The sequence below is a fragment of the Bufo gargarizans genome, chromosome 6, assembly GCF_014858855.1.
Source record: "Bufo gargarizans isolate SCDJY-AF-19 chromosome 6, ASM1485885v1, whole genome shotgun sequence".
Classification (NCBI taxonomy): domain Eukaryota; kingdom Metazoa; phylum Chordata; class Amphibia; order Anura; family Bufonidae; genus Bufo; species Bufo gargarizans.
In genome coordinates, this window is record NC_058085.1 from 353,347,950 (window position 1) to 353,361,173 (window position 13,224).

General features: G+C 40.3%; 1 protein-coding gene across 1 annotated transcript in view; it reads left to right on the forward strand.

Annotated features, from left to right (window-relative positions):
- LOC122941800 (alpha-2-macroglobulin-like) overlaps positions 1-13,224 on the forward strand; it is a 77,986-nt gene that overhangs the window by 40,961 nt on the left and 23,801 nt on the right. The window contains 7 exon segments of the mRNA XM_044299241.1: positions 1,474-1,702; positions 1,795-1,921; positions 2,051-2,169; positions 6,161-6,212; positions 7,390-7,473; positions 9,681-9,857; positions 11,224-11,317. Of these exon segments, the coding sequence (XP_044155176.1) occupies positions 1,474-1,702; positions 1,795-1,921; positions 2,051-2,169; positions 6,161-6,212; positions 7,390-7,473; positions 9,681-9,857; positions 11,224-11,317 (882 nt within the window).

The following is a 13,224-nucleotide window of genomic DNA, read 5'->3' on the forward strand; positions in this document are numbered from 1 at the left end:
ATAAATTTTGGTGCACTGCACACTTATGTACACAGCGATAAATTGTAGCAGAGTCTGTAGTTCAGCAGTGTCCTATGCTCTCCCTGCACTCTCCCTCTCCAATAATTCCCTTTACTCTCTGTTAAGAGTTTGCACCAACACTGTCCCTAGTGCATGAGCTCTTGTTACATGTCTCCCTAGGCTCAGTTCACAGGAAAATGAAAGTGACCTTTGCGGGATCAGGGTTTTATAGGGCTTGGCCTAGCTGTGACATCACAGGGGGATGGCTAACTGCAGATTGGCTGGCTGCACAGCATTATGGGTGATCTAGCATTCCCAGGCTTGTCTCCTCTACACTTATTTTCACTTTCTATCACGTGCAGCCGCCATTTTAGGAAAACCGATTTGTTACCACTAAGCGCAAGGAAATTCGAATTAGTTTAGAATCAAAGTTTTCCTAAACTTCAGACCGAATTCTGCTCCGGATGCTTCACTTCCCTCAACATTAGTTATTACAAGAACAAACAAATTGGTTGATCTTGTTCAGTAAGAGCTGAATGTCCGAGTCCGAAAGCAAATGATTAGTACAAGTTAGAACAGTTGTCTTTCAGTTGATCTAGTTCTGCAGTCAAGTGTAGAGGGGAATCCAGAGTAAAAAGTTAATCGACTGGGCTACATGATGAGCTTCTGACCAGTGTGACCACCTGCCGGAGGACATATGTGATTGACATCACTAACATCGACGTCCAGAAATTACTTCAATCCAAATCATTCAAAGGGTCACTAAGTTTTCAGAAAACGTATGTCATATGTTATTGAGACACATAAAAAGTTTTGATTGTGGGGGGTCTGAGTGCTGAGACACCCACCGATCACTAGAAAGAGGAGAGTGCTCACATATCACGATTTCTCTCCTCTCTGCAAGGTGTAATTGAGATGAGCCCATAGACTTTCTGTTGCATTCATCTTCTGCAGCGAGGAGAGAGACCTTGATATGTGGGAGCTTCTCTCTCCTTGTTCTAGCGATCGGTTGGGGTCTCAGCACTTAGACCTTTACCAATTAAAACACCAATAATGTCAACCTAGGGCCTAAGAAATGTCCCCTAGGTTGTCCACTATAAGGTCCTGTGCACTTTAAATATAAACATATGGCATTATGTTACAATATTGAAGGGCAGACCTTAAGAGCCTGAAAATGCGGGCACATATGAACATGGGACCAACACAGATGTCTTCAGCTGCCAAGGGCACCGGTAACAGGTCAGCCAGTTTCATAGGTACAAAACTGCTGACAGATGCCCTACATAGATTTAAAAATTTGTAGAAGTTATGGCCCAGGTATGGTAGGTGCAAAAAAGTGGAGGAATCAATAGGCTTTGTCAATCGGAAGGGAGTATTAAAGCACTGGTTGAGGGGATCTTTACGCCTGGGTATAAAAAGTTTTCAAAATTTTTGTCTCATTAAATTGACATCACATGTATCACCTCTCTGTAGCTCCATTGGACATTCAAATTTAAAGGTGACGGTACCAGACAGTATCACCACATGGAAAGTCGGCATGTTCTGTACATCCGAGGAAGATGGTTTCGGCCTCACACAGCCAGTCTCAGTGGTAGCGTTCCAGCCATTCTTCCTGGAAGCAAATGTACCGTACTCAGCAATCCGGGGCGAGGTGTTCCGTCTGAAGGCCACTGTACTTAATTACCTCAAGGAAACCATAAGGGTAAGCAGGCAGTGCAGGCCTATCATCTCACGTCCTAATCTCTGCCATGTCCTCTGGCCCTGCATTATATTCTTCTTCTTATTTTTTCCTAGGTAAACATTGGTTTGGAAAAATCTGATGAGTTCACAGCTAAAAAAATAAGCACCGATGATGAAGATCACTGCATAGACGCGAATGGCCAAGTGACCGTATCCTGGGAAGTGACAATGAAGTCTCTAGGTGCCATTGTTTTATCTGTTTTTCTCTTATTTATATGGGACTAAAATATTCTGTAATGCTGGCATTCACTCTCAATGGCAAATTGACTGATTGACCCATTGAACTGACTGACTGTTCTCCTTATTTCAGATGAAGTGAACTTTACAATCAGTGCAGAGACTCTACCCGGAGAAGGGCACTGTGGCAACGAGATTGTGAATACAGTGCAAGGCAGAAGGGACATCGTTATTAAATCTATGTTAGTTCAGGTGAGTACATTACTGCATGAAGATCATAGAAAAAAGGCTAGACATGCGCCTTTTTCCCCAAGCCATGACCATTTTAATTCAGTCTTCACCCCTTCATGTGCTATGACACGTCCTTCACTCTATATTTGACCGTTCAGCTGTTTCTAATGATGTAGCCCTGGCATCATGCACAATCAGGCCTAATCTCAGAAGGTGCTGGAAGGCTACCCTGTCACCCAAGAGATTTGCCAGTTCTTCCAGGAGTCCAAAATGTCTCCTCTTTTTCCAGACGTTTCCTAGAAGTTCCAGGAGAGTTGGCAAGTATGATAGATAGATAGATAGATAGATAGATATGAGATAGATAGATATGAGATAGATAGATATGAGATAGATAGATATGAGATAGATATATAGATATGAGATAGAGAGATAGATAGATAGATAGATAGATAGATAGATATGAGACAGATAGATAGATATGAGATAGATATGAGATAGATAGATATGAGATAGATATGAGATAGATAGATAGATAGATAGATAGATAGATAGATATGAGATAGATAGATAGATAGATAGATATGAGACAGATAGATAGATAGATAAGAGTTAGATAGATAGATAGATAGATATGATAGATAGATAGATATGAGAGATAGATAGATATGAGATAGTAGATATGAGATAGATAGATAGATATGAGATAGATAGATAGATAGATAGATATGGATAGATAGAGAGATAGATAGATAGATAGATAGATATGAGATAGATAGATAGATTGAGATAGATAGATAGATAGATAGATAGATATGAGACAGATAGATAGATATTAGATAGATATGAGATAGATAGATAGATAGATAGATATGAGATAGATAGATAGATAGATATGAGTAGATCGATATGAGATAGATAGATAGATATGAGATAGATAGATAGATAGATAGATATGAGATAAATAGATAGATAGATAGATATGAGACAGATAGAAAAATAGGATATGAGATAGATAGATATGAGACAGATAGATAGATAGATAGATAGATAGATAGATAGATATGAGATAGATAGATAGATAGATAGATGGATAGATATGAGATAGATAGATAGATAGATATGAGATAGATAGATAGATATGAGATAGATAGATAGATATGAGACAGATAGATAGATATTAGATAGATATGAGATAGATAGATATGAGACAGATAGATAGATAGATAGATAGATATGAGATAGTAGATAGGATAGATAGATAGATATGAGATAGATAGATAGATAGATAGATATGAGATAGATAGATATTAGATAGATAGATATGAGACAGATAGAGAGATAGATAGATGAGATAGGTAGATAGATAGATAGATATGAGATAGATAGATATGAGATAGATAGATAGATAGATAGATATGAGATAGATAGATAGATAGATAGATATGAGACGATAGATAGATAGATAGATATGAGATAGATATGAGACAGATAGATAGATAGTTATAGATAGATATGAGATAGATAGATAGATAGATAGATATGAGACCGATAGATATGAGACAGATAGATAGATAGATAGATATAAGATAGATAGAGTTGTGTTGAAAGTTTGTCAACCTTTCAGACATTTTTTATATTTCTGCATAAATTTGACCTAAAACTACATCAGATTTATTAATTTTTTTCTTCCCTATCTTCCTTGAGTCATAACTTTTTACATTTTTCTGTTCACATAGCTGTTTGATGGATTATTTTTTTGGCGGGACAAGGTGTACTTTCTAATGCCACATTTAATATGGCATACAATGTAGTGGGAAGCGGATTTTTTTTTTCCAAATGGGGTGGAATTAGAAAAAAAAACGCAATTCCTCCACCGTTTTACAGGTTTTGTTCCCAAAGCGTTTAGTTTGCAGCAAAACTGACCCGTGCCCTTCATTCTCTGGGTCAGTACGCTTAGAATGATACCACATATGTGTAGTTTTTTTTATGTCTAAAAAGTGTAAAAAGAAATTGAAACTTTGCGAATTTTTTTTTTTTACACCACAATATTCAGACATCTACTGAGCTGTCCAGAGGCTCATTTTTTTTCCAGGACGATCTGTAGTTTTTATTGATACCATTTTGGAGTGTATGTGACTTTTTTTTATCACATTTTATAAAAAAAAATTGGGGGGTAAGAAAAGCAATGAAAAAATGGTGAATCAACAATTTTTCCGTTACGTCATTCGCCGTATTGGAAAAATATTTTTATATTTTAATAGTACGGACGTTTATATTTTTTGTTATTTATGTGTTTTATTTTTTATTCTACGGAAAGGGGGGGTGATTTAATTTTTATGGCAAAATAAGAATTGCAGCTTTAATGCTCTGAGTCTCTTCAGCGAGACTCAACGTATTGAAATAAATTACCGGCAACCTCACTGGCCGCAGAGGATGCCGGTAAGAAGTCCGGAAGTGCGAGCTTCCGGGTTTTTCACCCTTTAGATGCCGTGCTCTCACTTGATCACGGCATCCAAAGGCTTTAATTACCGCGATCGGCATTATTAAAACAGCGGAGACATGTTTGCCCATCATAGCGAAAGGCTTAAAGCTGTTTTGTATGGAGTGAAGGGCTAAAATTACTCCAAGCCGATGTGCAGGACTAATCAACAATTACCGGAAACATTTAGTTGCAGTTATTGTGGCACAAGAGGGCCACACCAGATACTGAAAGCAAAGGTTCACATACTTTTACCACTCACAGACATGTGATATTGGATCATTTCCCTCAATAAATACATGACTAAGTCTAATATTTTTGAATCATTTGTTTGATTTGGTTAACTTTATCTGTTTTTAGGTCATATTTATGCAGAAATATAGGAAATTCAAGCAACTTTCAAGCATTACTGTAGATAGATGATACATAGCGATATATTAGATAATAAATAGATAGATGCTAAGTTACTTCCCCTTGTTGGGCGAGGCATGGTGCGCGGCGTGCTCCGCAGAATTCAGCCGCATTTTGATTGGTAAATCTGCCGCACTGTGTCTGATGGGGCGGTGAAGAACTTTAGAGAGGTTTTCCAAGGTCATCAAACTGAATTAAATAATTAAAGAATCATTACTCACCAAATAAATCCCCAGTGATTCCAGCACTGCTAATCCTGATCTTCCGCCAGTGTTTGTTTGCATTGCTGCGGCGATGATCGGCCTGTCTACACATGAGACGGCTGCGGGCTGATCAGTCACCTGAATGGTCTTTTGCTATACATCACTGAGACCGGTAATTTATTAAGCCCGTAATGATTCTCTTATTATTTTATGCTATTTATGCCTGACTTTTGGCCTGTTTGTTTTTTTTAAGCTCTCAGAGATAACCAAAAAAAATATACAGAATGCAGGTTAAAGTGTCTAATAAAGTCAGACAAATGATAATACAAACAAAAGACTAAAATCATGCTTGGCATCACACCAGCATACAACCAGGTCCAGGCTAGAACTAACAAAAAGCCTTGGTACTGTACACAAGTCATCCAAACCCATGCACATTACCATAGGTGACCCCCTTTCTTTCTCTGCCCCCATGGTGATCCCTGCCTTTCCTAGTTCAGCATGGCCCCACTTTTCTTGGTCCACCGCATGACCCCCCTCTTGGTCCCTGGCACGGTCCTGCTCTTATTCCTTATTCCCAGCATAGCTTCTCCCAGGCCTGACTTCTCCTCTTATTCATGGTCCTCTGCAAGATCCCCCTCTTTTTCCTAGCTGCCAGCATGGCTCACCTTCCATTCTTGGTCCCCAGCACGGCTGCCATTCTCAGCCCTGTTACCTAGCAAGGTTCACCTCCTACTTCTAGTTGTCGAACTGGTTCCCCTCTACATTTCCCCCCTCTCCGATAACCTTGACACCTCAGAGACAGTCTGCAGGGTTCTTTGTTCTACAATCATGGGGTCTGTTCAGTGCAGCATGATTTGGGTGGTTTCACTGTATATACTATAAAAATTCAAATTTTTTTAATTTTTTTTTATTTTAGCCAGAGGGTATAGAAAAACAAGAAACCCAGAACTCTATAATTTGTGGAAAAGGTAAGTTATTTGTGGGTAGAAGTTCAGGTAATTACCACAGAATCAATGTTAACTAAATGTTTTGAACTACGACTATCCTCTTAACTACTTACTCCTTCTATTTTCCTCCCTCCTATTTTTCAACTTCTGGTTCTCCTCCTGTTTCAATCATTCTATATGCAGGCGTGCTAAACCTGCGGCCCTCCAGCTGTTGCAAAACTACAACTCCCATCATTCCCAGACAGCCTACAGCTATCACCCTACAGAAGGGCATGGTGGGAGTAGTTTTGCAACAGCTGGAGGGCCGCAGGTTGAACATCCCTGCCTATATGTATTGGATAAATCATTAAAGGGGTTTTCTGTGACTTTAATACTGATCACCTATCCTCAGGATAGGTGATCAGTATCTGATCGGTGTCGGACCTCCGTTGTTTCGCTGTTTGAGAAGGCAGCAGCATTCGCAGTAGCGCCGCGACCTAGGCCATGTGACGACATGTTCATCGGTCACATGGCCTAGGTGCATCAGCCCCATAGAAGTGAGTGCAATGTCAAGGACAGCCACTATACAATGTATAGTGCTGTGCTTGGTGCCTTCTCAAACAGCTGATCGGTGGGGGGCCAAGGTGTAGTACCCCTAGGTCTGAGGTACGATTGATTAGATAGATAGATAAAAAAAAAAGTCAAAGAGCAGCACACAAACAAATTAGCGGTGCAATACCTTCAAAAGACCAAGGACCAAGGTCTTGCTGAATATAAAAAAAAAAAAGCAAAGGCAGCACACGAAAACCGGTAAAAAAATGGGTCATTTATTAACCCATGTGATAGCAACGTTTCAGCTCTCTCTATGGAGCCTTTGTCAAGCCATGGCTTGACAAAGGCTCCATAGAGAGAGCTGAAACGTTGCTGTCTACACATGGGGGAATAAATTGCCCACTTTTTTTCACTGATTTTTGTGTGCTGCCTTTGCTTTTTTTTGTGATAGATAGATAGGTAGACAGACGGATAGATAGTAATATAAAGTGATATAATATTTAAAGTGTGCTATAATAAAATAGATAGATAGTAATATAAAGCGATATAATATGTAAAGTAACAGTGATATAGTATGTACAGTATAATCAAGTACTGTACATAGATTATATTAAGATGACATTTGTGTATTTAGCGCATCCGTAATTCTATCAAATCTTATACTTAGGTTCTGAGATTTCTAAGCTGATTTCACTAAAACTCCCAGAAAATCTGGTGGAAGGTTCTGCTCGAGCCTACTTCTCTGTTATCGGTAAGTTTCCACGCTGAGAACTACCAGTGTTAGAATACGACACGCAGGCTATATAAAACTTACCGTTACTGCCTAACCTTGAGATTTCACAAACTCGAGACTCCATGTACTACAATACTACTGTCTAAGAGAAGAGGTCAGCTGCATGTAATGAGTGTAACACGGCACCGTCATTTAGTAAGTCCAAAATGCAGAATGAGACATTTACGAAGACCAAGAGCAAGAGTTTTCTTTTTTTTCTTTTACAATTTCTATTTTTAATGTCTAATCTCTATTTTTGAGGGGGCAAATAAAAAAAGACCGAAGATCACTGATGTGGGGTTGGCCATGCAGTCAGTATTATCCAACATTAAACATTGCCATTTGTAACCAAGGTTGGCAAAGCAGAACTGGAACTTGGCTGTAGAATCAGCAGCATATAATATCATATTTACTATCTGTCCTCACTGGTACATAATCAATGTAGAATGTGATGCCAAGTGTCAATCATGCAATGGTATGGCTGTTGTTGATTATGATGACATGTGGCATCATGTACCAGTGTAAAATTAAATAAATACAGCACCCAGAAAAAGGATGAAGTCCTGAGAACCTAGATGCGCGCCTCCAGAGCCTGCTGGATCCTGCCTCTTCTTCTACGTTGATCATATGGAGGAGCTTTTGGATACGGCTCTGGAGGCGCGCATCTAGGTTCTCAGGACTTCATCCTTTTTCTGGGTGCTGTATTTATTTAATTTTACACTGGTACATGATGCCACATGTCATCATAATCAACAACAGCCATACCATTGCATGATTGACACTTGGCAATCGTTACAAGTCGTTACAACCTCACCACTAAGCCATGAGTCCAAGATGCATAAAACCAGATCACTGTCATCATTTGTAAACGGGCAGATAACCAACCAGTATAGTAAAATGTGGTCCTGGTGCTTGCAACTGTTGGGGTCCCGGGTTAGATTCTGACCAAGGAAAACATCCTCATGGAGTCTGCATGTTCTCCTCGTGTTTGGTTGGGTTTCCTCTGAATAATTTTGTTTTCTACAACACTCCAACAACAATACTAATAGCATAATTTGACATTTTAATTATGATCTCCAACGGGAACAGGGACCGACGTGAGTAATGGCAGTCTCTGGACAGCGGCGGGGAATATGTTGGGGCTATAAAATGAATAAAATAATTATAATGTGGCTCACAAGCTTTAACTGGCAACATCTACAATGGTTTTAATTTACTGGAGGTAATACAGGGTTAAAATATTAGTATGCATTAGTGACGGACGAACATCCGCCGGGACGGTTCGCAAACGCGATCAAATGTTCGCGAACTGCAAGTTCGTGGCGGGTCCCATTCATTTTAATGGCAGGAGAACCTGAAAAAAATTCAGCTCATATGGTATTTGCAGCCAAGAAATAATTACTAGAAGTGCACAAATAGTCCCACAACATGGACAGTGACATATCAGATGTATTATTCGAATTTGCGATCTCCGTCCATTATTTTTTTAATGCTAAATATCGGCAATATAATTTTTGCGTACGTGCATGCGCAAATGCACTATACATTACCCAAATGCACTATAAAGAAAGTATATTGGTATATAACACCCCGCTTCAATCAGTTTTTTTGGGGGGGTGACAGGTATATACCACAAGTTATAATTATTTTTTCTAATTGCGTTTGTCCCTCTATATACCTGCAGTATCGCAGCAGAACCGCACACAACTGCCGCACAAAACAAATCCACTATAATATGTCTTTCTAAGTATATTATAAGTGTATTACACCCCTCTGTACTGCACACCTATCAATAGTACACCTATACCAGTCCTTAAAAGGACTTTTGTGGCCCTATTAGCGAGTGTTTGGTGTCCATAACAGCCTGTCCCTGCTCCACACAGCAACCTCTCCCTACACTGACAAAAGACTGAATGTAAAATGGCGGCCAGATCTGGTCTTTTTATAAGGTAGGGGGTATGTCCATGGGCTGAAATGTCTCAATTGGCTGTCCTGTGCCACCTGATGGATGTGTCATTGGTCGAAGTTCTTCACAATGTAAAAGAATATGGCGGACGCGAATATTTCCTTATGTTCGCCGCGAACCGACCACCGGGCGAACCGCAAGGCCATCTCTAGTATGCACAGCATTCCTTTAGGGACACGGTCTAACTATTAAAATGATAAATGTCTCATACTTTTTTTAGGGGATCTCATGGGAACTTCAATGCAGAATTTGGGGAATCTCCTCCAGATGCCATTTGGATGTGGAGAACAAAACATGGTCCTGTTCACTCCTAATATTTATATACTGGACTATCTCAACGGAACAAACCAACTTACCCCAGCGATAAAAGCCAAAGCCCTGAGCTACCTGACCACTGGTAAGACATCTGTAGATCATTCACTTCTCTTCACCTGTTGTGCTACAGAGGGGCACATCCAAACAGTCAACTCTTTATAGTGTTAAAGGGGTTTTCCGGGATTTTCATATTGATGGTCTATCCTTAGGATAGGTCATCAATATGAGGTCGGCAGCGGTCTGACTCCCAGCACCCTTCACGATCAACTATTTGAACAGGCAGTGACGCACCGTGGCCTCCTGGCAGCTCACCAATCCCAGTCCTGTACATTGTATAGCATCTGTGCTTGCTATTGCATCTCAGGCCCATTCATTTGAATGGGACTGAGCTGCTCCTAGGCCATGTGACATCTCACATGGCCTAGATGGAGCCCTAAGCGCTCACGGAGCACTGCAGCCCTATCATACAGCTGATCAGTTAGGTGCCAGCCGCCCGTCAATCTCATATTGATGGGGATAGGCCATTAATATGAAAATCTTGGAAAACCCCTTTAACTAATACATCCACCCTATCACATGGGTTGTCTCTAGGTTCTCCTGCTTTTATTTATGGCAAGTCTGCCTAGGCATATAGCAATATTTTGTGTACACCATTTTATACCTAGTCAGATTGGCCAATATGAACTCACACAAAAAGTTGAGCTCACACAAAATGCAAGCTCTAATCTAAGCTCTCCACACTGATCGGGGGTCAGCTCTCCCAAAAACTTCTATTTGAAAATAGAAGAGGAAAGCTGAAGGGACATGCTATGTAAAGGGGATCTGTCATTAGAGATGAGTGAATTTCTTGAAATTTGTTTTGTTTCCGATTCGTTCTATTTGACTGGCAAATTAGTTTCGTCCCAAAAAAATTCAACTGAATTGAAATTACCCCAATTGCCCTGACAAGTGGTGTATGACGTTCTAAGGTCTCCTAGGGCTACATACGGCTATGGGTAAATGGACGGCAGTGGGGGTAACAAACAGCTTGTTAAATAACATACTGTGCTGTCAGTATCCCTTTATGGTGAAAGATGCCTTCTTCTCTGTCTTCTGACTTGTAAAACGGTGGCCGCCATTTTGTGCGTTAAATCCCAAAAAAATCAGATTTGTTGAAAAGTTTTAGGAAAAATTGTGACAAATTCAATTCCTTTAGAATTTATTAGCTCATCTCTATCTGTCATCATTCCTGCCATGTCTTTTTTTATTAATGAATTGTATTCCTCATATTCCTCATAATAATAAGCATCTTTTTTTTCTTTTTGTTATAAAATTGCTGTATAAAACACTCGGATAACCCCTTTCATTTATTCATAAATTTCTAGGAAACTTGACAGGTCCTCTTGAAGCCTATTTTCTATGTTAGCCCGTCTTTACTTTTCACATTGAGACTTAATATTTTTATACAGGTTATCAAAGACAGATGGCTTATAAACACCCTGATGGATCCTACAGCGCATTTGGCCCAGGAAGTAGAGGATATGGGCAACCAGGAAATACCTGGTAGGAACACATAGGAGTCTGTAAAGAAGAGAGGGGGTTGTGCTGAATTAGTGTAACTAAGAATCTTCTATAAACCAGTTTATCATGGGCTTCAGACTGGTACTTCAACAACATGTTCATTATAGGGGTTGTCCCATGAAAAATGTTCTACATTTTTCAAACCAGCACCCGGATCTGAATACTTTTGAAATTGCACCACCTGCTGTTTGTTCTTTTTCTAAATTATCTTTCCACCTCACTGAGGTGGACACAAATGCTCAGTTTAATTGGAGCAACGAATGGGAAGATCTCTGGTTCCATGTGAGGTCCAGGGCTGGTTCTACCTTTGTTAGAAAGAGATTGTCATGTACTATATGATGTCTGATTTCATTCTTTACATTAATCATGGGATAACCCCTTTAAAGAGCATCTGTCAGCAGATTTGTACCTATTAAACTGGCTGACCTGTTGCATGTGCACTTGGCAGCTGAAGGCATCTGTGTTAGTGCCATGTTCATATGTACCCGCATTGCTGAGAAAAATGATGCTTTACTATATGCAAATGAGCCTTTTAGGAGCAACGGGGGTGTTGATGTTACACCTAGAGGCTCTGCTCTCTCTGCAACTGCCGCACCCTCTGCATTTTGATTTATAGGGCCAGGTATTATGATGATTTTACTGCCCGGCCCTGTCAATTAAAGTAGAGAGGATGTGGCAGATGCAGAAAGAGCAGAGCCTCATGTGTAATGGCAACGCCCCCGTTGCTCCTAGAGGCTCATTTGCATATATTAAAACATCATTGTTTACAGCAATGTGAACACAGGTGGACATGGGACCAACACAGATGCCTTCAGCTGCCAAGCGCACATGTAACAGGTCAACCAGTTAAATCTGCTGACAGATGCCCTTTAATCTTTGAAATCTAAAGTCCTGCTGCCCCACATTTCCAGATTCGGGTATCTTTGTGTTACAGCAATAGCACCTGCACACTGGGAGAGAGTTACTAAGCTAAATGCACCCAAATTTTGGCTCAATTTGTACCTTGCACCAGATTTATTTTGAGTTTTGGATGTTTTTTTGTACCTGGCTAGATAGAAAAGTGTCTAGAAAAGGGGATGTGGCAAAATGAGTCTTGCATGTTGGTGCTAAATATGTATCTAAAGTAAACAAACTGAGAGGTGCCGTAAGATAAAGTGCTTAAAGGATAACTGTCACATTTACACCCTAATTTCAATTTTCATATATGTAGTTACTAATAACATGATATTCCAGAATTAGTTACTATTAGACTGACTAACCCCATATTTAATAAGATTTAGCCCTTAGCAACCAGTCTGCATAAAACTGCAATTTCACTATTCAGTTAAGATGGCCGCCACTGCCCTCACCCTGAAGGCTAATCCCGCCTGCCCTCACTAGCCAGTAACAATAGCCCCCCAAAAGTGTCAGTAAGTAGAGCCCTCCCCCCTAAAGGGTTAATCTCCTGCAGCACAAAGGGGTCCTCTTACCACATGTTGCTGTCATTTATACACTGAGCAGACGGCAGAGCTCCCTTCCCTGGTCTGCGCTGCTTCAACTCTGCATTGTCCCAGCTCTGCTGAGTGAGGGAGCGTCTGCCAAGCGCAGGGACAGGGAGAAGTGCACACAGCCCGGGCACTGTTATCAGCTGTGGGGAGGACCTGGCTGTAATCATTTACTTACAGTCCCTGGCTGTCAGTAATGTGACCTTGCAGGCTGCGTGCTTCTGCGTCCTCCAACACATAGACGGACCCTGCCTAGCAACCTGATTTTAAGCACAGGTAAAAGAAGGCAGTACAGGGAACAAAACTGTGGAATTAAGGGGTAATTGAATACACAGTGAAAAGTTGAAATAGGGCCACCAAGGAGATATTAATCACCACAATCCAATACTCCCAAAAAAATAAAAA